General features: G+C 45.0%; 2 protein-coding genes across 11 annotated transcripts in view; one reads left to right on the top strand and one right to left on the bottom strand.

Annotated features, from left to right (window-relative positions):
* SNX30 (sorting nexin family member 30) overlaps positions 1-1,570 on the top strand; it is a 64,006-nt gene extending 62,436 nt beyond the window's left edge. Inside the window, exon 9 of the mRNA XM_074812336.1 lies at positions 718-1,570. Within this exon, the coding sequence (XP_074668437.1) occupies positions 718-807 (90 nt within the window). The 3' untranslated portion in view covers positions 808-1,570. The remainder of the gene's footprint in view (positions 1-717) is intronic.
* Positions 1,571-9,179: 7,609 nt separating this feature from the next.
* PALM2AKAP2 (PALM2 and AKAP2 fusion) overlaps positions 9,180-23,590 on the bottom strand; it is a 270,772-nt gene continuing 256,361 nt past the window's right edge. For 6 of the 10 annotated variants that reach the window (XM_074811957.1, XM_074811962.1, XM_074811960.1 and 3 more), the window contains 3 exons: positions 22,799-22,977; positions 19,394-19,432; positions 9,180-12,832 (listed from right to left, as the gene is read on the bottom strand). In XM_074811957.1, coding sequence (XP_074668058.1) covers positions 12,740-12,832; positions 19,394-19,432; positions 22,799-22,977 — 311 coding nt within the window. In that variant the 3' untranslated portion in view covers positions 9,180-12,739. The remainder of the gene's footprint in view (positions 12,833-19,393; positions 19,433-22,798; positions 22,978-23,590) is intronic. The other 4 variants (XM_074811959.1, XM_074811963.1, XM_074811961.1 and 1 more) reach the window with 1 other exon arrangement.

The following is a 23,590-nucleotide window of genomic DNA, read 5'->3' on the forward strand; positions in this document are numbered from 1 at the left end:
GGTCCAGGGCAGTGGTCTTGTGGGATCCAGAGCCACCGATGGTAGATCCAGATGCCTGGATGTAAAAGACCACCCCAGCAATCTTGTTTCAGCTGCTCTGGAAAACAACATCCAGGCTGTTTGGAACCTCATGATGCTGGTGCAACAGCTGGTAAGTCCACCATTGCAGTAATAAAACCATGCTCTTATGGGTGCATCTTGAGGTGTCTCAGACCCTGAGACCCCCTGGGCCAGCAGTCCAGCATTCAGGAGGTGCAGCACCGCCAGACATGTTGAGATCACCTATGGGGACATCTGTTCGCTGCTGCTCGTAGGAGGAAGGGAAAGCCAAGGCCACAGGCAGTGTGAGGACATAGCGTCTCTCGTTCCCCCATGCCTTGAGGCCTCATCCATTGCCCCACATGAGCAAAGCCCAGCATAGTGTGCAGGCTACAGAAAAGCTAGAGAATGGATTTGCTCCATGGAGAGACCGCATGGGGTGCACTGGTGTGACACATGGTGAGGAGGGGTGACCCCATGTCAGGGAGGTCCACCAGCCTTCCCTTGGAAGAAGCTGGTGCTCCCCATCACTTTGAGAACAACATAGGAGAGCAGTGAGTAGCTGGAAACAGCAGCACTGTCCAGTTTCCTTTGGGACAGATGCTGTCTGACCAAGCAACACCAGAAACCTGTGTTGTCTTGCTTTTGTCATGTTTTTGTCTGTTTTTCTCATTTCAGTTTCCTGCTTACCTGGTTGGAGTCTCTTATGGGCCTCTCCCTCTGCTGGAAAGACAAAACAGAGCATCCTCGACACACACTTCTTGCTGAGTTGGCTTCTTTTTTCTTTAGCTTGAGGAATTTAGGCGATTAATAGTGCTGACAGCTAATGGTATGCCTTAACATTAATCCTCTCCATGGAAGCAGGAAAAAAACGGTTCTTGCAGTAGCTAGCGGCTGCCTGATCAGCTGGACCACAGAACAAATCCTGCTGTAGTTCTTAGATAAGCTCCAGATAATCCTGGTGCTAAATGACTTTTTTTGTGTGTGCACATCCTCCTTTTCATTAATATTCATGTCTTTTTAAAATTTTTGTCAGCATATATGGGTTTGGCATGGAAGCATTGCAAAGTTCAAGAGTGTGAAGGCAGCAATGGACTTGAGAAATGGGATGGAACAGACTATCCTAGAACTACAACTTAAGCAATCCTTTGTTGAATATAGCAAAAATGGACAGTCTGGAAAAATTAAATAACTATAGCAAAGACATCACTATTAAAAAATTTCACTATTGAATGAACTACAGTCAATAAATCTGTAAAAACTCAGTTCAAAACCAAAAACTGCCCTCCCCTTCCCACGTGCTCTTCAAAGCTATTTAAAAATAATTTTGGTTATCTGCTTCACATTTTCTGGTTTTATGTAGGTATGAAAACTTTTATGGTAATGGTGAATGGGTACCAAAAAGCCTACAATCGTATTTAAATAGCAATAAGTTTGAGAAAAAGCATTAAGGGTGAATAAAAGCTCTGTAGAAGGAGTAGTGTGTGAGTAAATTTGACTTGGGATTTACAAGATTGGAGAGGAACTGTGTGTGAAGTGAGGACGTGAATTAGAGGAAGACTATACACAGAGCATATTAGAAAGGTTAATGTTTCAGAATAAAGGAGAAAAAAAAACAGAAAGTCACCCATCCTTGTGGAGTGAGGTGCGGGAAAAAGAAAAGAAGAGCAAAGGAAAGAGAAGCGCTAATTTTCCTGAGCTGGTAGGACCTTTACTAGATCACTCAGGTACAATTGGAATGAGTATCTCTTCATAAGCCTGTGGCTCCATGGAGGTAAGAACAGCAGCTGGCAGACGCCATCAGGATAGTGGAGACAAAAGGGACAAATCTGTCCCATTTTCCATTCATAAATGCTCAAAGATACAGGCTCTGCCTTGTGCTTTGTGTAAGGCATAGTGGGTTTTGAGGAGAAGAGGGAAGGTAAAATATTTCTTTAAATCTTACTTCTTCGGAACACACCCTTGCCTGGTTATCTAGATGTTTTCACCTGACAGTTCTCAGGTTAGCCCTTTGCGTGGGTAAATTTACGTTTTGCAGGCAGGTAATGCAAGCGCTGAAGCCATCACCTGCAGTAAGCCCTCAGTGATATCCACCCTGGACATCAGAGCAGGCAGATGGTAACTCACAGCCTCTTTCTGTTTACTATGCTGGCCTGGGTCCTGAACACAGAAATTGGCAAGATTAACTATGGTTTTAGTCTCTTGGGTGTTTAAATTTTCCAGGCTATTTTGTGCACAACATCCTGTCAAACACATTCACATTGTTTGTTTAAAAAAAACCCAAGAAACTGCATACACAAACCAAAAGCTGCAGATGCTGTGGCACACTGGTGACGTTTATGAGCCTCACCACCCTGTTTGTCCATGTGGTGGCTCTTCCAGTGGGGTGTGTTTACTGAACCTCTGCAGCTCAGAAATAAAAACCACAAGAACCTCGGTAACAAGCTCTCAAACGCTTTCCTTGATTACAGAGCACCATCTGCTCAGGGCTAGGCAGGTCCTCCATGGTCCACTTGCAAGCATCTCATTGCAGATGGTGGTGGCTGCTGAACGCAGCCCAAGGTGGTTTTGGGATACGAGGTTGCATGGCAGTGCCTATCACTGTTTGTCTCACTGCAAACAGTCCCCAATGCCAGCTGAGGACTTCCAGGCAACCTGGCATCACGAGGCACAGCAGGTAGCAAGGATAACCCTGTTTTTTAACATGTGCCACAGCCACGCCTGGCCAATTAGCCAGCTTGCCACCTAAGGGTGGGGGCACTTGTTTGGAGCTGGCAGGGTGGAGAGGTCCCTGGGACAGCAGGGAAAGGCTCCAGCATCCTCCATGAGGGTGGCTGGGAGGCTATGGAGTACTGTGTCCACACTCACTTTGATGCAGGGTACTAGTGGAAAATGGCACCAATGGGGTAATCTTCATCAGACGAGAGAGCAGAGGTATGCTGAGGGTGGGCAAGCTGCAGCCCTGGTGCTGGAGGAGCCTTCCCTGTAAAGCAGCAAAGGCTGCGGAGGCTCTGCAATCCCACGCAGAGCAGTCCCCTCCATTTGACACACAGGGAAGATGTGTCTGGGGTTCCCTAGGCCCACAACTCTGCATCAGACAAGATGCTCCAGGAGAAAGCTCCTGGCTCTGGAGAAGGCTCATGTAGATAGGGCAATGCAGGTCTCTTTGCATGCTACTCAGGAGAATTTTAGCTAGCACCCTCCCAGGCAGCTAGCAAATGAACAGCTTTGGCAGATTTTGTGTATCCTTAGGACTCCAGTATATGCATAAAAAGACATTAATGGGACTAAAATACTGCATTTCTTCTTTCTCTGAAGGGTCCCATTGTATCTGCAGAAAATTTTGGAGCTGAAGAGGGGTATTGGGTAAAAGGTGCCAGGCAAGCAAGAATGGGTATCTTTCCAGCCATATTATTGCTGCTAACTTTTTCCAGGCTGCAGTTCTGTAATGTCTAACAAGCACGAATAAAGATATATACCACTGTAAATTTTAAGCTGTATGGCAAGACAGCTGCTGTTACTGGTGTCTGTTATTCCCTCGCCCCTTCATTTCAGCACTCTGGGGTATTCAAAACCTTGCTGAGCTAAGACTTCACTTTTATGCCCCATTGTGTAGTTTCTGAACCGCTCATACTGGTCAAGAGCAGCACTGCTTCTTCCCACTGCAACCTCTGCATTGCTTGGCAAGTTCCTCTGAGTGGTTTCATACCTTCTGTTAACTGCATATGGGGAGTGGGGAGACATCTCCCAACTGCTTTACCCATTTTAGCATGGCTTTGCACAGTGTACGTTGGTCACGAGCTGAGTGCCAGTGATGCCCTTGAAAGGAGGACTGCCAGCTACAGTCACCTCCCAAAGGACTGCTGACCCCTGATGATCTTCCCAGTTGCAGGACCTGAGACACTGTTGTTTGCTGAAAATCCATAGGACATGGCTGAGGGCCATGTCAAGTGCATGCTCTTCCCTCCAGAAGACCTTACTTTTCTTGCTGTGCTGTAGATGAGTTTGTTTTGTTGCTGCAGGGCTTGGACCATGCACAGGTGATGTGGGTTCCTGCCTCTCATTGCCATATGTGATGCACTTCCACACCACCACTTTCCAAGGATCAGTAGCTATCCCAGTTCAATACCTTCAGGATTTTGTGTTGGATGTAACCTCTAAGATACCAGTGGAGCTGTTATTGGGTAACAAGTCATGTCTGGCCATGAGCTTTCAGGCACCCTCTGCAAGGACAAATAGCCAGGGCAGCCTAGGGCACAGCAGACAGATGCCCAGAGACTAAACTGAGAGAGTGACCTCCTCTACATTTAAAACCACACTGGTTTAATATTTGTATACAGGAAGGGAACAAGAAAATAAACGAGTCAAAAAATAAGGCCCTTTGAGTCACTGAAATGCGGTTTTGATCCTTTAGTGCTGGAGCATCTTGATAATCCTTGGAAACATCCTGTAAAGCTTAGACAGACTATATTGACTTATCTTTTAATTTATAAACTCAAAGAGTCAGCATGTCAATAAATTATGGGCCTCATGAGCAATGATATAGTTCAGCTATTTCCTGACTCCTGCTGCAGTTTCACCCAGCAAACAGTGGCCAAGAAGGACAGCTGATCTGAACCTTGTCCTGCACCCCCATAGTCTGGACCTGGCAGCATGTGAGACCCATGCTGTAACTGGCAGAGTTTTTTGTCTGGTTTCCAGAGAGCTTGGGTAAATATGCTTTTTGCTATATAGCTTCCGTCCCTGCTCAAACATTGTCTGAACATGCTTTCAGCTGGCTTCAGAAATGGCTCCCTGCATGAAAAATTCCCATCAGCAAGATTTTCCTCTATTTATGTTTTCCACTGTTTATACCTCTCCTCTCTGACCTGCATTATTTCTCCCCCTCTCCCTCCGTTCCTGACAGAAATTTTCACTTTCTTTATACATCAAGTCCCACAATTTGCAATTAACTTTCTCTTTGAAAAAACAGCCTTCTCCACCTTATACAAGCTCAGCCTGCCTTCTCTGCAGCACTCCGTGGTTGGAACTTGGCTTGGTTGTTTTCCTCAAACACAGCATTAAATAAAAGCTGTAACTATGCCCCTTTTGGCATGAGTAACACAACCAAGAGAAGGTTTTTGTTTCACCTGGCTCAAGCCCCACACCCTTTCAAGTCATCACCACTAACATACCCACATCATTTTATCGTGCTTTGGCACAAGCTCAATCCATGGGATTCCATCTGGGTTCAGTGCTCTGTAGCCCTCAAAGAACAAGGTCCTTAGAGTTATTTAGGTATCTAAGTGCTTTGGTACATTTGGATGTGGTCCATTTAATGTTTATCTCATGGGTTTATCCATCTTTCATGGGGTGCTTTGGCAAAGACTTCTAAATCCAGTTAATACCTGAGGAGAGGAAACCAGTCTAGGAGGGATCCTGACTGGAGGCTGATGAGGCCCTGTAGTGGTGGTCAGTCAGGGACCTGTGGTTGGGGACTTGGTCTGATCAAGGGTCTTCGCCATCCCATGAGGGTCAGTGGAAGCAGAGTGAAATACCTGGGCTCATGGGAGCCATCTAGTCTTGCTGCCTGAGAACAGCCATGACTGGGGTGTGAATAGCATTGTATGGAAACCAGAAGGGAATAGTAGAGGGCAAGGAGAGGGCAGGGGGCAGGAAAGGGTAATACTGTGAAAGTCTGGGTTCACCTTGGGCAGGTGCTGTACCCCAAAGCCATGCTCCTAGAAGCAAATAAACCTTACCAGGGAGTGAGCAAGCGTCCTACTTTAGCACCTTCCTTCTTTCACTCCAATTAAGTAGGGCTGAATACTTTCTGCCTCCTCCACGCAATGTGGGGGTGACAAAGCTGCCCAGCAAGTCAATTCCCATTGTGTATCAGGAAACTCCACCTTTCTCCACGGAGATGACGCTTCGCAGAGACTGGAGATCTTCCCTCCTTTCTAATGACTGGTTATTTGTTTGCCACACTTTTGAAGCCTTGCTTGAGTGCTGTGAACTGCTGCTTCATCAGGGTTGTCATTATCCATGTATTTTTGCTAGCATTTTCCTGGCTTCTTGTGTTTCAGTTGCAGCTTGAGGACTTTACGTTTATTTTAAGGTAAGACCAAGAGAGTTCAGCTTTCCCAGATGCTACAAGAGGAAGAATTGCTTCTTGGGGCCATTTGTACATAAGCATTCTACCTGACTCTGAGCCACAGTCTCTTGTCATCAGCGACACCTCAAAGGAAATGCAACACCCTGGTCTGCCTGCTGTGAATGTGAAACCTTCCTGTCTTTGTGGAGCAGTTTCCAGCCTTCTTCTCTCGCCTCCTGCCCTGCATACACCTTCCTAGCCAACAACAGCCCTCACAGCAAGAGTTCAGTGCAGCACGGCCCCTTGCAAAGTGTTTTGTATGCCCAGTCACAGCCCTGCACCAAGCTGCCTGCTGAGGCAATACAGAGTTTGCAATGCTCCCAACAAGGGCTGGCTAGGGAGGTCTGGTGCACTCCAGAACCTGGTATCAGAGGCAATGCCCACTGGGTGTGCATGCGAAGTACAGCGGTGTCTTCTGGGGTCCCCATCCCAACTAACTCCCACTGGGAAGCTCATGAGATGTGCCATGGCTCTCTTCCTGATCCTTTGCTGATCCCAAGAGGGCTTGCTGCTTTAGTAACATGGATGCCATCATAGTGGGCTTGGCACTGATAGGGCCCTGAGACTGATGCATCAGTCAGCACATCCATCCCAGGTATTCAGTGCTCCTAGAATTTGGTTTCCAGGGGACATCCTTGGAAATGAAGAACTTCCCGTGGCCGGTGCAAACCACCCTCCAGATGTCACTGCTGCTGCACAAATCCCCATCCTGAAATCCTCCCCGTGCTGCTTGCAGTAACAAAGAACGTGATAAGGTAGCTTTGCACACTTTTTTTCTTCCTTCATTGATTTTTCTCACTGCTACTGCCACACTCTGGAACAAGGCCTGAAACATTTCCAGCTCCTGGTGGCACACCGCCCTGAATTCACTGCAGAGATGACACATGCCTGGGACTGAGCAGGACCTCTCACACTGACACCACATTTAGTGCTTATTAAAAGCTTTCTTCCTGGAGATCCCATTGGTAAAGCAGTGGGTTAAGTTGACAGTTAATTAGGGCTTAGCCAGAGCTAGTAGCAGATCCCAAGATGTGGATAGCATTTTGGGGCTTTTCTGTTGCTGCCTGGGTTTTTCGTTTGTTTGGGTTTTTTAAATTTTTTTTTCCCCCCTGTGCTATCACTGATATGACAGGATAGCCCCTGTCCCTTGGTCTTGCACCATGTGAAACACTGGGATGCTGTTCAGTCTTTAAGCTGGGGAGGAGTGCAGGGCTGGACCCACACACTGCCGATGGTTTCCTGGACTGCCCGTCCTAGTCAATTCAATTACTAGAACATAATGAAAAGTCACCTTTAGTGCTAATGTCCATGCCAATATTTGTAGCTCTGGTCTTGCCTAACCCTGTCCCTCAGCTACAGCTTGTAGTTCTCTGACTTGGTTTCCTTACACTACAGACCTCGTTTGTGTTTGGGTTTTTTTTAATCTCCTGTTCCCACTCACATCTGAAAACACTGTACCAAATGCTCTCCCTCCTTCAAAAGCAGTTTAATCAATCCTGCCTCTGCAGATATCCTTTGTCTCTCCATTTGCTTTGCCATTGTGCTGGGGCCTCTTAAAGCCACCTACAACTATTAGAGGCACAATATCCCCACCTTATATGGGACTATACAGGAAATGATGTATAAAATGGCTCTTCTATAGTCCTTAACTACTTATATGAGATAAATAGTGGGACAGGTATATGGGATAAACTGGTCCTTTTACAGTCCTTAACCTTATATGGGACTATGCCAGAAATGATGGGTAAAGTAGTTTTTGTACTTCTTAACTACTTTGTAAAAATACTCTAAAGCTTGGTGCATGCCATTTTGGCTACATAATGGAGTGACAGGGATTTTAGATGTGCTAAGTGTGTGTTATTAAACAAATACCAACAGCTGGTAACAACAGAACACATTGCAGAAATTCCTGAGCTGCTGCCACCCACTGGAGTCACTGTTAGTTTTGCAATGTTTAAATGCTCCCCTGCAAATGTCCAATTTCCGCTTTTAACTTTCATCAAACCCAAAGGAGATCTAGGAGGAGTTCCCTTTCCCACTGTGTGCCAAAAAGTCCAATACATTATCCCTCTTGGCACAAAGCAAGGAAAGGCAAAGGAAGACAGAAAGCCTCTTCTGTGTTGAAAAGACAATAACCTGTTTTTGTTCAGAGAGACTGGAATTGGTGGATCCATTTTCAGGCTTGTTTTTTAACCCGTTTTCTGACTTCCAGCAGTATTTACTAATTGGAAAGTAAATCTGCATCCAACTTTTCTCCACAGGCATTTCTCATAATGTGTGCACAAGGGAGAGGAGGGCTGGTGTTACGGTGAGCATGGACTGAATCGCTGCGCTTGGCCCTAGCCAGCTCCCACTGAAACCACCGGTGTCCTCCACCTCCTCCCGTGGGCTGTGGAGCAGGGTTATAATTAAATGCCTGACTATTCCTGGCACAGGGAGGGATGAACCTGCCCAGTTCCCAACAAGTCCCTGCAGCTGCCCATGCACCTGCTGCTCCTGCTTCCAGCTCTCGCAGGCAAACGTGATGGCAGCTTCCTAGCTGGGGTGAGGGACGGGGTCTCACTTGGTCTAGCTGACCATGAAAACTGGGGCGAGGGGCTGCGGCAATGGGCAAGTGGCTGGTTGCTGCAGCTGGGCATGTGAGAAATGGATGACTGGCTGAAATGACATGCTTTGCTGTGCAGGATGGCAGAAGTGCTGCAGGTGTGAAGGAAGCAAGGTAAGAAAGCTCGTGCAATTCATCACGAAGCAGATCTGGCCTCTGCAACTCTCCACAAGCACGTTAATTGGAAAGAAATACTCGGGGATGCTTTGTATCTCCAGCTGACACCAGTAAGTGGAGAAAAGGAGATCTTTCCTGCCTCTAGACAAAAAGACAGAGCAGAGTCAGGAACAGGGGGAGAGACCAACCAACTGCCTTGGGAGGTGGGACACCAGCCACTCTCTTCCAGCCATGTGCTGCTTGCAGGGGTACACCTTCCTACAAGAACGTGAAGAAACAGGAAGCTTTATAGAAACACAACACAGGTTTCTGTTTTAATGAGAAAATAATTATATACTTGCATTGTAGGCCTCACAGTCACTATAAAACAGAAGCAGGATAACATTTAAGTGGTTAACATACAGAAAGCCAGGTATTGTTGAAACTGGTTGATAAGTCATGACAAGGATGCCGCCTTTTGGTTGCCAAACATGTCAATGCTACTGTATTTTCCTTCAGATAATGTCAGTACGGAGCAAGATGAAGCCCAAACTGGCAGCTTTTAAAACAAATTGTTCAGAAAACCTGCACTGTAACCCCAAACTGATTATAATCACAAATGCTAATGCTTAACTATTTCTCAATACACAATTTCATTAAAACCAGTCTTTGCCACGGGAAAGGATCTGAGCATTTCTTTTGTGGAGACAAAGTTAACTCTGCAATAGTGCTCTTTTGTTGCATTTGATATAGTTATATATAGATAGATATGTATTACTGGCGTATACTTATAAACACCTAAGCTTGGTAGCATGCAAATGAAATAACAGAGGCAAGTAAACTGCATTGCACTCGTGTGACCACAGCACTGAATGTGTGCTGCTGACTGCGAGTGTCCATAATTTCTGGAAGAGAAAAACTGCTGGGTGGAAAGTTTGACTGCCCTGGACAGATACATGCAAATACTTTTGCTGCAGGGGCTAAAAGCTCATGTTTTTAGCACAGACGACTCATGCCTGGCCTCTCCCCACCACCACAGCCCCTTTCTAGGGGAACAATTTAATTTTCACTTCAGAGACTGAGGGCTGATTTTGGTGGTAGATGAGGATGTGGCAAAGCACAAAGAGATGTCTTATGATGGGTGATCAATGTCACTGGCTTCCAGTGAGAGAGCAGGCAGAAAAAAACAGGTTAAAGAAAATAAAAGATGCAGGTTCCTAGGAAAGGCAGCCCAGAGCTGCCCTGGTTTCAGGGAGCAAATACTGGGGGGAACTCTGAAGACCACCTCACTGTAAGGGCCATGTCCTTTGCTCAGGAAACACCTTCTTCCCAGTCTCACTTAAGCTCTCCCCAAGGGTGGAGGGAGCCAGGACTCCTCTTGGTACAGATGCGCAGAGCTCACGGACGCGGTTACATGATGTATGGCCTCGCTAAAGGGCTGCATTGGTGGCATTGCTTTTCCTACAGTCTTATGGTAACGACCCACCTGCAGACGTGAATCACTGTCGATTGCCATGTCTGCCCAACGGGTCCCCTTCATTAGGTATGTAACTCCTTCATAGGCATGGTGCCTCCCTGTGCACCAGGGTCTAGAGAGCATCCTTGAGATAAGCTCGCTGCCTTTATCACAGTGAACACTCAGTTCAGCAGCGTTTTCTTCTGTTCAGTAGCACTTAGGGAGACAAATGACAGAACTGAGTTAACAGGTATATATAACTTTATTTGCTACAATTCCCTGAAAATAAGCCTCAAAATGATATTGTCCATGGACAGAAATGACATGCTGAAGGTGGGGAGTGAGATGGGGGGAGGGATAATTTGGTTGCAAGCTCTGTGTTTGTTTAAGAAAAGCACCAGAAGTATGTTCACAGTATCGGTACTCATTTTAAATGAGTTCACTGTTTGAGAATAAAACAGCACAGCAGGTCACGAAACCAAGGAAAGGCTTAAGGGAGGACCAGTATCCTGGCTGATGAATTTTTAAAAAGATGTCAAAATAATAATTGTTTGTTTACAAAAAAGACAAGAGTATTTTATATAGAAAAAAGCTCAGTGTCTTTTTTTCTGTCACCTCCTGAACTTGTTGGTTTCTAGTCCAGAAATTATGGTTCCCAGTTGTAAAATATTCCTATTGTATTGCTTGCATGAAAAGAAAGAGTAAACCCGCAGCCTCTATACTACATACAAATACAAAGCACAAGAATAAATACCACATTTCTTGTCCTAATTGTCAGCTTACAAAACTGGTCAATACTTTGCAATTGTGACTCATGCAAATACCATGTTGGGTCAAATTTTAATATCACAAATACTGCATTAACTCAGTGCCTTGTTTTTATATCCCCTTTCAGAAAAAAAAAAAAAAGAAATTAGCACTCACCCCTACAGCTGGTAAACAGCTTTGGAGAAAATAATCAATACACACACTGCCATACACTTTCTGGTACGCCAGCCTCATGCACACACCCACACACACCCGCACGCACACACATGCACACACAGATCCACACTAATCCTTCACTGCTGATCCCAAGCCTAAGCAATAACTAAAGGCTCTATGGTTTGCTTGTAGCACTGAAGACACTGGCTGAACGGCAAAAATAATGTTTTCTTCCCTTGCCTGATCTTCCTTGCTCGCCCCTTCCAACTCATTATGCCCTTTAGCACTTTTGTTGCCTGAAAATGTGAAGACTTCCACAAAGCACTCTACTTCAAAGGCTTTTTATGTTGTATAAATATAGTTGAAGACATAACTACCTTTCTTCTTTATTTCATACCTCTTTCTAGGCCAGAGTCTGGCTTAGTTCAATTATTGCCTCATTTAAAAATTAAATGTCCTTTATTTGTATCCCTTTCCCACTACCTTTCTAATTCAAATTATCCATCTTCAGAGTTTTTACACATACGCCATTCTTTTCCCTCCCCACCATCAAAAAATACAGATGATCTAAATACAGATTTTCTATTTAGAAACTTTGTTACGTAAATATGCTCTGAGAACCTGGAGCTCAGGTGATATTGCAAGCATATAGGATCCTAAAGCTAAGGTAATCCATTTGGCTTAGCTCTCATCCCCATCTATTCCACTCCTAAATTGTGATGGCTTGTGTTTGCAACACAAGGACTGTTTTACTGAGTCTGCTGGATTGTACATCTGCAGTAACTGCCTCCTTGTTTTGTTTTTCCTTTTAAACAGATAAATTACTAGAAAGGGGAGCAAACCACCCCCACACCCCCCCCCCCCCCCCACTCCAATCCCAAACCCAACCTTTCAGTCCCCTCAAAGAAAGAGCAACAGAGGGCAATATCACTGCGTTTTGTGGCTGTTTTTGTAGCCTGGTTTTTTTTGTATGCCAAAGTACTGCTGATGGTCTTGGTGCAGTGGCTGTGGGAGGCTGAGGAACTGCAGGTGGGTTCGACAGGAGCTGCTGGGGGGACGGTGATCCAGGGGCAAGGCAGGGCAATTCAGTCAGCGGGAAGTACGAGCGTGAGCCCTGGCTGCACGTTCCTCCACGCTGACCTCCCGCCACACACCTGCAGCCTCTCCAGTCCATGGGGACAACCGCTCCCTTGTTCCCCTGCCAAGGGCTCCCACCCCCTGCACCCTCCCCATTGCACTATTTCAGAGGGGGGATGGAGGGAAGGAGAAGAGGGTATTTTCCAGGTGGGCTTTTCCTGTTGTTTTAGGACTGCCAGGAGTTGGATCATTTCTGTGTCTATGTGCATCACTGAGTTTGTTGTGTGTTTAATAAATATTAGACTAAAATGCTGCTGCTTTCATGGTGGTTTTTGTGTTTGTTTTTTTTCTTCCTTTCTCTTTTTTTGGTTTCGGCATGCCTAGTCGCTTTCTTCATGCTGCAGTGTAGTTATTCGTCCTCCTCCCGGTTGGCATAAATGCCAGCTTCCCAACGCAGCGCCAGAGCACTCTTTCTGCGGTTCACCCTGGTCGCCTCGAGGACCTGGTCAGGAGAGAAAGGGACAACACAGCACATCACTCAGCTGCCCCTGGCCCCCGTGCCAGGGTGCCCTGCACCGTGCTCCTGGGCAGGCAGGGACCAACCAGGCAGGCAGGGACCAATCAGGCGACCCCTTCCCACAGGGCTCCCAGTGCCACACTGTGTGCAAACTGGGAGGACTCATGCGATGAAGCACTTGCTAATGTGAAGGTGGGGGGGGGGCAGGGGGAGGATGGCACACAAAGGCAAAGCCACACCACAGGAGGACAGGAGCGGTAGGAGTTGTCTGGCAGCATCCAGCTCGCCCCAGCCGCCCCTTACCACCCCAGCTGCCTATTGTCCCATCCCTACTTGGGGGAAAGCAGGGGACAGGGTCTTGGTCCTCTCCCCAGAGGCAGCTGCACACCTTCAGTACCAGAAGCCAGCGACCACCTGTCAGCTTTGCCCAGAGGCTGCTTTGGAGCTGCATGTGCAGCCTGGAAAGCAGTCTGCTGCTTATTTCAGCATGTCACCCCACAGGCAGAATTAGGCAACCCCCCCTACGTCTTCCAGTGGTCTTTGGATTGCAGCTGTGCCAATGGGAAAGCCTGTGCACTGTGATCAAAGTGCTCTTGGGAGTGAAAAAAATCACTCCATGCATATGGGAAAGGAGATTTACACAAGGAGGACCTGCACAGCCTGCAGAGTCTGGTACAAGATGGCCCCTGATACACTGATATATTTTTCATACACACACACACATATAAAAATATACACACTGTGTATGTATTACACATATGCACACATGCACACACAGAAACAATTAAAAAAGTAAGAAACTGTTTTAATATGTGTTCTAACAAGGTTAAAAAAAAAATCAGACGAAACCGTAAGGTGTTATTGTGATGTGCATCTGATGTACTCCTCAGGAAATAATGCATGGCAGGGGGCTGTTTTCCTCCCAGCACAACGAGACATAAAGGGGTCTGGGGCCTTCTTACAGAAGCACATGGCAATATTATTTTCTGACTGATACTGAGTAACAGCTCCATGATCAAACTACAGAGCTGCTGATGTCCACTGCCCTCAAGTGTTTTAAACCAGCCCTCCCAGAGATGTAAACTTTTGAAATGTTTAACAGTCAGTTAAAAAAAGTCATTGTAAAAAAAACACCCCAACAAATACGTGACTGTTCACTGAAACAGTGCCTGACATCCCCGGTCCCTAATGCTCCCTGCAAACTGCTCTGCATACTCCTTGACTGCAGAAGAGTAGCTGGCCTTTTGAGAAAGGATGATGCTATTTTATTCTTCTGTGTAGAAAGTCAGATGCAGTGAGGACTTAAGTCTTGACTGGAATAAAAACAAATAACTTAAGACTAAAGAAACTCTTCTTTCAGCTTGTGTACAAGCTGTGGTTGGAAAAGTACATAGGTACAAGCGGCTCATGTACAATGTCGGCAATATCGGGAAATCAGCTCCGAACTGCCAGCTGAAATTACAGGGCATAACTTTGCTTATGGAAATGAGAACACACTTCTGCATTTATGCTAAGACCCAGATTTCCATTCAGGAGCTGAGCGTAGGGTGGTGTTTGCCAGCTTTATTATTTCTTTGTCCTCTTAAGTTTCTTTTGACTGTGACTATGAACAAGCCAAAGAACTAAAGGCAAAATCCAGCCAACAAAGATGATTTTGAGCTAAAGCTCCATGTGCTTCCTGGCACTGACCTGGGCTAGAAAAACTGGTCCAGATCCACAGGACTGATTTTTTTTTTTTGCTAAGATTTTGCCCGAAATCATGCCTCCTCTTTTTGCAGAGCAATCACCAGAAAGGGAGACCTGGGCTGAGCAGTTTCTATTTCACCCAGCAGAGGGCAAATGTGCTCACAAATCTAACAATTCATTTAAAAAAAAAAAGAATTGAAATCAGTAAAAAAATTCCTTCTGAGACATCAGTCTGTAAGCAGCATACTGGAGCTCCTTCTGCAGAAGGGATGAGGACCTGTGGTTTGAACGACATGTTTGGGATTCTGAGTGCATGAACCAAAGAAAGACAACCCAAACTGAACAATGGAGAAGCAAAAATGGGACTGGGTATCAGGGCATCATCTTATTATCTTCTCAGAATAAGAAAAATAAGACAGTGGCTGCTCCAGAGTTAGCAATGAAGGGGGGGGAAAACACCCACCTCTTTTTTTTTTTGGATTGCAACAGACAAATACTGCTAGACAGGAGACCATCAAGACCAGTATGGGATAATGATTAAATAAAACACAGAAAATTACTGTTCTCCCACTGGATACTGAAATTTACATGAAAACCCAGCAAATTCAGCATATGTTCAAACCAAAACTGCCACTGTCACAGAGTAGTGATATATTTAAATGAGGTCTGCTGAATTTGGACTGTAGACTTATGCCAGCTGAAAATAAAATGGATTTTACATGATTTACAACTATTCTCAGTCAGTGTCTTCCCTGCTGGAAATTACAATGTTGTGATGGTCTTCGGTGATGGCTTGCAACTGTCAGGACCCTTAAACTTTGAAGATCTATGCTTTGGATCAGTCAGTTTATCTGTCTTAAAATACGGCAACTGGGTTTCTTCCATTTACACCCCATCTGCAAATGTGCCCAGAAGCTTGTCTACTTCTGCAAATGTTGCTGGTTGCTCCGAGGAAAACTGTTTTCAGAATTGTATCAGAGATACCATGAGGCCATTGAATGTGGACTTAGCCTTTGTGGGAAAACAAGTACCAATGTCTGGTTTACTATTAATAAACAATCCCCCTAAATAGTAGAGCAGATACTAATAAACTAAAGGTCCCTTTGAATAGTTTCTCCAGAATTACTGTTCTAATCTACTGAGAAGAGTGCTTGACCTAAAATAACCCTCATTTTTACTCAGCTGTGTCAGTTTTACACCCACTAGAGGAAACAATGGGGTAATTATAGCATCCAACTGGAATGACTGAGTGGGGAATTGGGACTCCTCAATGGGGCATTGAATTCACAACCCAGGAAGCCACTTGCCTAAAATAGCAAATGACCTCCATTTTAAAATATTCTTGGCAGATATCAGGTCTGTCTGTAGACCCATCATGAGTCCAGCACCCACAGGATCTCCACAGCAGGTCAAAGGAAAGAAAGTCTTTTGCTTCTATTGTTGTGCCTTTTTTGGGAATTTGTAACATACCACATTTTGGCCATGTTACAAAATGCTACCTCGACAATTCATAAGTGTCCTCCCTGATGATGCCCCATGTCAGCTGAGTGGGTGCAGGCAGAGTGACCCAGGCAGGGCCAGGCTTGGGTGGTCAGGGTGTCCTAAGGCAGCCAGCTCATAACTGCACGAAGACATATACTGAAAATCTGAAAGAACATGAAGCAGGCAGTCGACTCAGGTTTAGGGTGAAGAATGGGCTACATCTCAATGGTAAGGCCACTTCAGTGAAAAAAGCAATGTTACATTAAATTGCTCTTATTTGGGAGAGGTGATTTGACTACTAGCTGCAATAGAAGAGGAAGAATTTGGAGAGCAGAAGTAGGTGTGAGGGAAAGACAAATGTACCAAGATATGTAGGGCTGTAAAAACTGCTCTCCACCTCTCTTTGCAAAAAACTGCTGTGTGGATCTTGTGGTTGCAGCTCTGGGGTCTCACTGAGAATTGCAGAGGGCTCTCTCCTGAGAGATTTAATTTATTTTTGAGAATTCTGGTGGGAAAAAAAAAAAGATTGACACAGCTACCACTGCTAGGTGTAAGATTAATTTATCTTTCCATCCTAGAGATGGAGACTTAACCTTGTCCTGAGTTTCCCTCTAACAGATGTAACAATAATTGCTCTCTTACTGGCACAAGAGAATAAAAAGCAAAATACAGATGTGGTTTAGTCCAAAGCACATTTATCCCTACCACTGAATGAAACTGACTATGATACAATTCAGGCTGATTTATATTGAACAGTAGCAGCAAAAACTGATGTGGAAGAAAAATTATTTTTCTGGAGCTTAGTATTTTACTGATTCTTCCAATCTGGACCTGAAAGAACTAAAAGCAATAAAAACAGGAAGTGCAAAGGTCTGGGTGTCTGAAATCTACCAGTACCATGCAGGAAAGTCACTGTGTAAGACACCTCCATGGAGCACACTGTGCATGAAGAGACAGAAGCACAAAGGTTAGGAGGGGCTGCCTGCTCCTGCAGATGTGAGCATTCCTGCTCAGGAACGATAAACTAAATGCTTTAACATAAAACTGGAACTACTGAGGGACAAAGAACATCTGTTTCTCTAGTATGAAGGTATTTTCTTTACCATACAGACTTAATGCTATTCACTGAATACACCACACCTCTAGTGAGCACAGTGAGGAGCCGGATATCTGTGACAAAAATGTGTTTACCCTAAACAAGACAGTAACGGTATTATACTGCTGCTGGTCAGTATTAAGACATAAACTGTGTGCCCTCTGCCATCAAATCTAGTATGTTGATCTTCTGTTTTGTAACACAAAAATTCTCAGCAGTAGTCCTTCATGTTGCATAAATGTCACCTTACTGCAGTATCTCCTAGATCGTGATTGACGTTACGCAAACTCAGGATAATGTCCTGTAAATTTGAAGATACATAAGAGTTTTAAGGACGAACCAGAAGATTTCAAGGATAAAACCAACCTATGAATGTTCAGGCATGTAGTTATTGGTGGTATCTTTAAAACAGCAGATGGATGTGTTTTAACGTAGGCTGCAAAAATTTGGAGGTGATAAAACCACAAAGCAGGTTGTGGTTTGCCACCTGTAGCTTACCTTCAGCAGTTACTGTCCCTTGCTAGGGGCCTGCTGCTTACTGGAGCAGCACCAGGCTGATGGCACGGAAGCCCCTGCTCCCAGCCCACACAAGCACAGCTGGGTCAGCTCCAGTGCTGACAACGACGATTAAAACTGAGCCACCTGCCTGCACTGGAGCAGATTTTGGAAGGCTCTGGTGAACAGGAGGCACAGCTCAGCTGTGGGGTCAGTAGAGAGTAGGGGGGCATTATGCTTTTGAGTCTTGCTGTTCTGATGAAACAACTGCCTGTCTTCAGCTAAAGACTCCCAGTGAGAACCAAATCGCTTCTTCAGTCTGGGGCTTAACACTGGGGAGTAGCCAGGTGGCATACTTTCACCTGCATACAGAATCACTACGTCCTACAGCCTTTTTCATCATTATGCTCTCTCCCATCCATGCACATTCATTTACAGGTCATTGCTCTTTGTGTCATTATCATTTTAAAAGACAGACACACAAACCTTCCCAGCAGAAGGCCAAGGGCTGGGCATGTAAAAATCTACCCCTGAGCTTCTGCCTCTCACCCATCAAATGCTCTGATCACTACTTACCATTCATAAATCGTAACACAGATTGTTGTGCAGATATTATGGGGGAGAAGAGGCCCAACCTGTGTTTAAAACCAGCTCTTTGAAAGCACATTCTCTTACACTGATTAACTCTCTATAAATACTCTACACAAAGATCAACCACTGGCTTGTATCAGTGAGATAAAACCCACATTAAATTACTTAATGAATAGGAAATGGCATAGACTTGACTTTGCTTTACTCTCCAGGACAGAAAATGGTCATATACTTTTGAGGTAGCTCATGTGGTAAAATATGTTATGGAATAGGGAAGTAGTGGAAGGTTCATGTTTATAAAAAAATGCTGATGCTGGACAAACGAATGACAGTCATTACCACAATCTGTTCGTGCCTCTTAGAGAAGTCCAGATTTACACACATGTCTGCACAGAAAATTACAGGCAATTGAAATGTCCACATTATCGAGCACCTTGTTCCTAACAAACATCGCAAAAGTGTAGTTGGTATCAACTCCCTGCTCTTAAAATTGTTGCCTTTGGCAGGGTCACGCTTTGTAGGGATAAGAACTGTGCAAGTTATTGCCTTGCTAAAATACCAAATGTCACTGTAAATATCCTTTTCTTTAGCAGGTCTGGGTTTCTTCTACTCTGAGACCAACACTGATGCTAAGCTGTGGGACTGTGATCAGTCATCACACCACAACAGACAAGGACAAGGACAGGTTCACAAAATTCACCAGACTGAGGCCGTGTGCTTGGATCTTACTCTTCCACAGATGAAAGGTTGGTGTGCAGATTCTTTACAAAATACTAGAGATTTTGATAGTGTTAAATACATTGCAATCAGAGACAAAGAAAAGCCACAGCAGTTTCACTCAGCATGTGAGGATGCTTGGATCCCAGGTGTAGCTTTGCCAGCTAAACAGTAACAGGGATTAAGGAGAAGTTCTTGTTTCATGCCTCAGGAATGTTCCAACCTGGGCAGCAGCTCCCATCCCTTTAATTACAACCCCTCCCATGCCAGAAATTGTAACTGGAATCCAAGGGTTAGAAAACCAGCCATACAAATATTTGTTGATGAGAGATACAAGGGAGTATCCCACACACACATTTGCATCCTGGTTTTGATATGAAACAGCACTGGCACACAGTGTGAAAATGCAAACTGCAACAACATGCACTTGGAATCACCATGCAAGAGGAAGCAAAAATAAATAAGCAGTTGAAAAGTACCTCAGAAGTAACCTTGCTAGACAGTAATTTACAGGTGTACTGGTAGAAAGGGAAAAGACCAGCATTAGTACATTGAACAAGCATGTTATAACTAGGAAACAAGAACAAAATAAAGAAATTGTTAAGAACTGGCACATCCCAGAGTGTAAGATTTCAAGCAACTTGGTGTCATAAAAAAAAAAAAAAAGTCAGTTTGGTGTTTTTTAATGATGTTGCTTGGCCAGTCTCAGTCTTGTTTACCATCAGTGCTTGACCCGTTTTCTTGCTGCTGTTTTTTCTCTTTTTCTCACCTGTTGAAACCTCTACTGTAACACATCCTCTTTGGAAGAAACTGCCCCCTTGCCTGAGCAGTGAAGTTCTTCCAAGAGCAGATGTGCTTGATTTGCCCTCTGTGTCTGAAAGGCAAAACCTGCAAGCCCTGGCCAGAGTGGCCGTGTTTTAGCCACCGAAGCCAGACATAAAACAGAAGGTAGTGATGTTTAAAGAACAGACAGGGTAGATGTCCTATTGAAACCACCCTCCTGCCTTTTGGTGTGTCCTATGTAGGGAGAAACTGAAGCTCTATACTTTAGTACTGATGGTGCACTCAGCGTATGTGGAGGAGTTTCCATGGACATCAAACCTCTTCACAGTCCCATTCAGGAGATCGTGGCTGCTGCCTTCTGCCCCTGCAGCAGCTCTGGCTCTGTTCAGCCTCGGGTGCCGCAGCACCCTGACTCCTCCCAGTACCCGAGGAAGCTTCTGGTTCCCTTGCTCACAAAGAGCAATGCTGAGCCACGTTCAGCTCTCAGGACTTAATGCTCCAAGTGGCTGTCTGGTTGTCGGTTATGCTGCTGCCCCTGCTATGTTTCATATATTTTTAAAAACACGGCAGTGATGTGCTCTTTTGTTTCATTAGTTACAGAAATTGTTTTTCCTGAGCACATGGTCAAATGTCCTCTACTGACAAATCAAAGCTATTTGTTGTTTAAATAATTTTTGCTTAGCCTGGCATGTAAAATATTAGCTCAAACTAACAGCGGTTACTTTGCAGCACTTCTTATTTGAATTATCTTTCCCCTGTCAATGGTGGGAGTTGTTTACAAAAGGAGAGCAGAAAAAGGCAGGGAAGAGAAACAAAACACTCCTGCTGGTCCAAGGAAGCTCTCCCGGGGCTCTGCAAGACACTGCCATCTAATAGGATTTTGGGTAGGCAGCAGTAAGAATGTAAATCTTGTTTGGCTGTATGCAATGGGCTTACAGAAGAGGAGAATGACAACAAACCGCAACACTGCAGGACTTCAATGTGCACTGGGGCTCTGTAGAGTCACTGAAGCCTTGACAATTTGTCGCAGAAAAGGATCCATCCCACAATTTGTCTGACTGGCACAATGCTCTGGGCAGCAAATCTTTGGGTGGTCAGTGCCTGGGCAGCTTTAGAAGCGGCAGACAGCTGAGCTGGCACCCAGAGCACATCTCTTTGGTCAGATGCTGCCCAGACCAGTGCTCCGGTCAGGACATCTGGGCTCACTTCAAACTGCAGAAGGCACTATGCAATCGTGGCCAGCCTGCTGTTTAGAGGGCATGTGTGCAGCTCTGCAAGCACACAAGGAGTTGCCCTCAGGTAACTGAGCAGAGGGAGTTAGGTCTAATGACATCTTACATGTCTTTTGTGTGCTACAACATGCACGACAACAGCATGTGACCATCACAGCTGTGGGAGAAGATTTCAGCCACAAGCAAATGCTTCATGGGCTGTGCAAGTCACCTTTGCTCTTTACAGGGGTGGAGTAAAAGCACAGGGTGAGTACCGGCTGAGTGTCACCTCTTTAGCAGAGCAGCTTCTCCGCTGTGCCAAGGTTTCAAGCCACCAGGCTGACAGATGCTCACTCCAAGGACCAGTTCTGGTTTGCACGGCAGGAATTTTATGCCTCTTTTTTTTAAAAGTTTCTCATGGCTTCTGCAAAGGGCATGAGCGTGTGACATGTCTCCTGCAAGCCTGTGAGCACCCTTCAGGGAAAGAGATCCTCTGTGGAGATGCCAGAAAACAGCACTCACCAGAGCAGGTAGAGCCACTCCATTCCACTGGGTGCTGTGGGGAGGGAGGGGAAACCAGAGAGTGGCTCCTTCCCAAGACACAGCCCCAAGATGATGCTGCCCCTGAAGCTGGCTTCCTACATGGCAGCAGGAGCATGATGGACGACGAGATCTTGTTTTTCAATGGTTTCAGTAGAAGAAGGGACCAGAAAGTTTCTGTATGCACTGGAAATCAATCTGTTGACATTTTGAGTCATCTCTCCTACTACATTTTAGTTAACCGGCAGAAATGCAACAGGACCCCTCCACATTGCATTCCTTCTGGATTTTAAGTATCTTATGCTACTGTGCAATATTCACCAGTAATGATTAAAAACTGCTAGAATACCAGTGGTATTCATGTTACAAACCTTTACTTCTATACACCTAATGAGATTCTACCTTTAATGACCATTACTAGAAAGCAGTTTGTTTGGAGCATGAGTTCCTTGGCACTGGGGTCATCGTCTGACATCTCTGGGAAATGCCTAGAGAACTAGCATTCAGCTAGTTTCAGCAAACACTGTGTCCATTTAAGAAGTTTTATATCACACTTACATCTCACTACCTTCTGCACTCATTGCCCGCAGTAAGAATGACTCTGAATAATAAATCCCTTGTGCTCTGTTGGGAAACAGGTTGTACAATGGTTGCATCTGAATTTTCATACTTCCAACCATGAAATTCAGAGCTCTTCTTATTAGTGTCTCTAATAAAGAACACCTTAACTGGGTTAAACTCTTCTACAGTAATGACTGAAATGCAGGCACTCATTTCACAAACTGAAATTCTGGCTGATTTTCTGTTTGTGTGGAAGAAAGACAACAAATCTAGTGGGAAACAACATGCTGCCCATTGAAGGATCCAGCTAATTTCTGCGATATTCCCAATCCAGTTCTGCATGGGGTGGTTTCTGGGGAAGTTGTCCACTTACACTAAGTCCTGAGCACACTGGGGTGGGACTTTTGGGGGTCTACAAACACAGGCAAGAATACTTGCTTGATCCACAAAGTTCAAAAAACCACTAAAATAACCCATTGGAGAGTCTTAGTGATGTGTGAATTAACAGAGTCTGACAATTGCAGGGCAACTACCTCCTGCCCTTAATATTAATTAACTTAATTAAAATGAAATTTAATATGAGTTGCCTTTGATAGTTGCAATGACACTCTCCACTGACCCTCATTCTTCCATTTCAAACACACTGGCCCTTACAATGTGTTAAAATCCTTGCACACTAGCCAGGTGGTCTGACCAGATTCTTGGGAAATAAGTATTTTTGTTGTCTGAATGTTGGTTCTTGTAAGTCATAGTCTCTATCACAGAGCAAAAAGTGAAAAGTGCACTTACACTGCTGTCATCCATCCTTTCTCGTCTCTTAGTTTTGTGTGTTTCGTAATCCTCCATGAGGGTCTGCATCAGGTTCTTGGGTCGCTGGGATCCCGCAGGCTCCTCGGGTGGCAGGTCAGACTGCGAGAGAGGGCCTTCTGTGGTGGGAGATGGAGGAGGCTTGATCTTCTCTATCTTTCCTGCAATGACATGAAAAGGAATAACCCTTTCTAAGCTGAAGGACTCACAAGTTGTTGACAAAAGACAACAGCTGGAGAAGCATTTTCAGCAGGGTTTGAATGAAGAAACACTTTGGAATGAAGTCTACAAAACAATCTGGTAAATCAGGATGGCCATGGGCTTTTAATACACTCTCCCTCTTCCTGAAATCCTCTACACCAAAACACTGCAAAATCTTTTTACAAAACCTAGAAGAGTTACAAAATGATACAACACAAATTTAACCCACCACTATTGTTTACAGTAGTATCTGGCTGAATCACCCCTGTTCCCTCCTGCAGGACACATCTCAGTTATCTGGAAATGTTTGTAAGATTCCAGAAAACTGCAAGATGAATATTTTTCTGGCTCAGACAATACAATGCACAGGATGCCATCACTGTATGCCAGGGATTATGCATGAGATGTCCAAAGAAGGCATATTATTAAGCATTGCTGGCTTTTTCTCTTCTTCCAGTGCTTTTCATCTGCTTTGCAAGCATGAAAGGCTGCGGGTTGGTCCCTGGTGATACTCTTCCCTGCAGCTGTTTCCTGCAAGTCGCAGAGCGTGCTCCTGGAGGGACACCTGTGGCG

This window comes from Strix aluco, chromosome Z (genome assembly GCF_031877795.1).
Source record: "Strix aluco isolate bStrAlu1 chromosome Z, bStrAlu1.hap1, whole genome shotgun sequence".
Taxonomy (NCBI): Eukaryota; Metazoa; Chordata; class Aves; order Strigiformes; family Strigidae; genus Strix; species Strix aluco.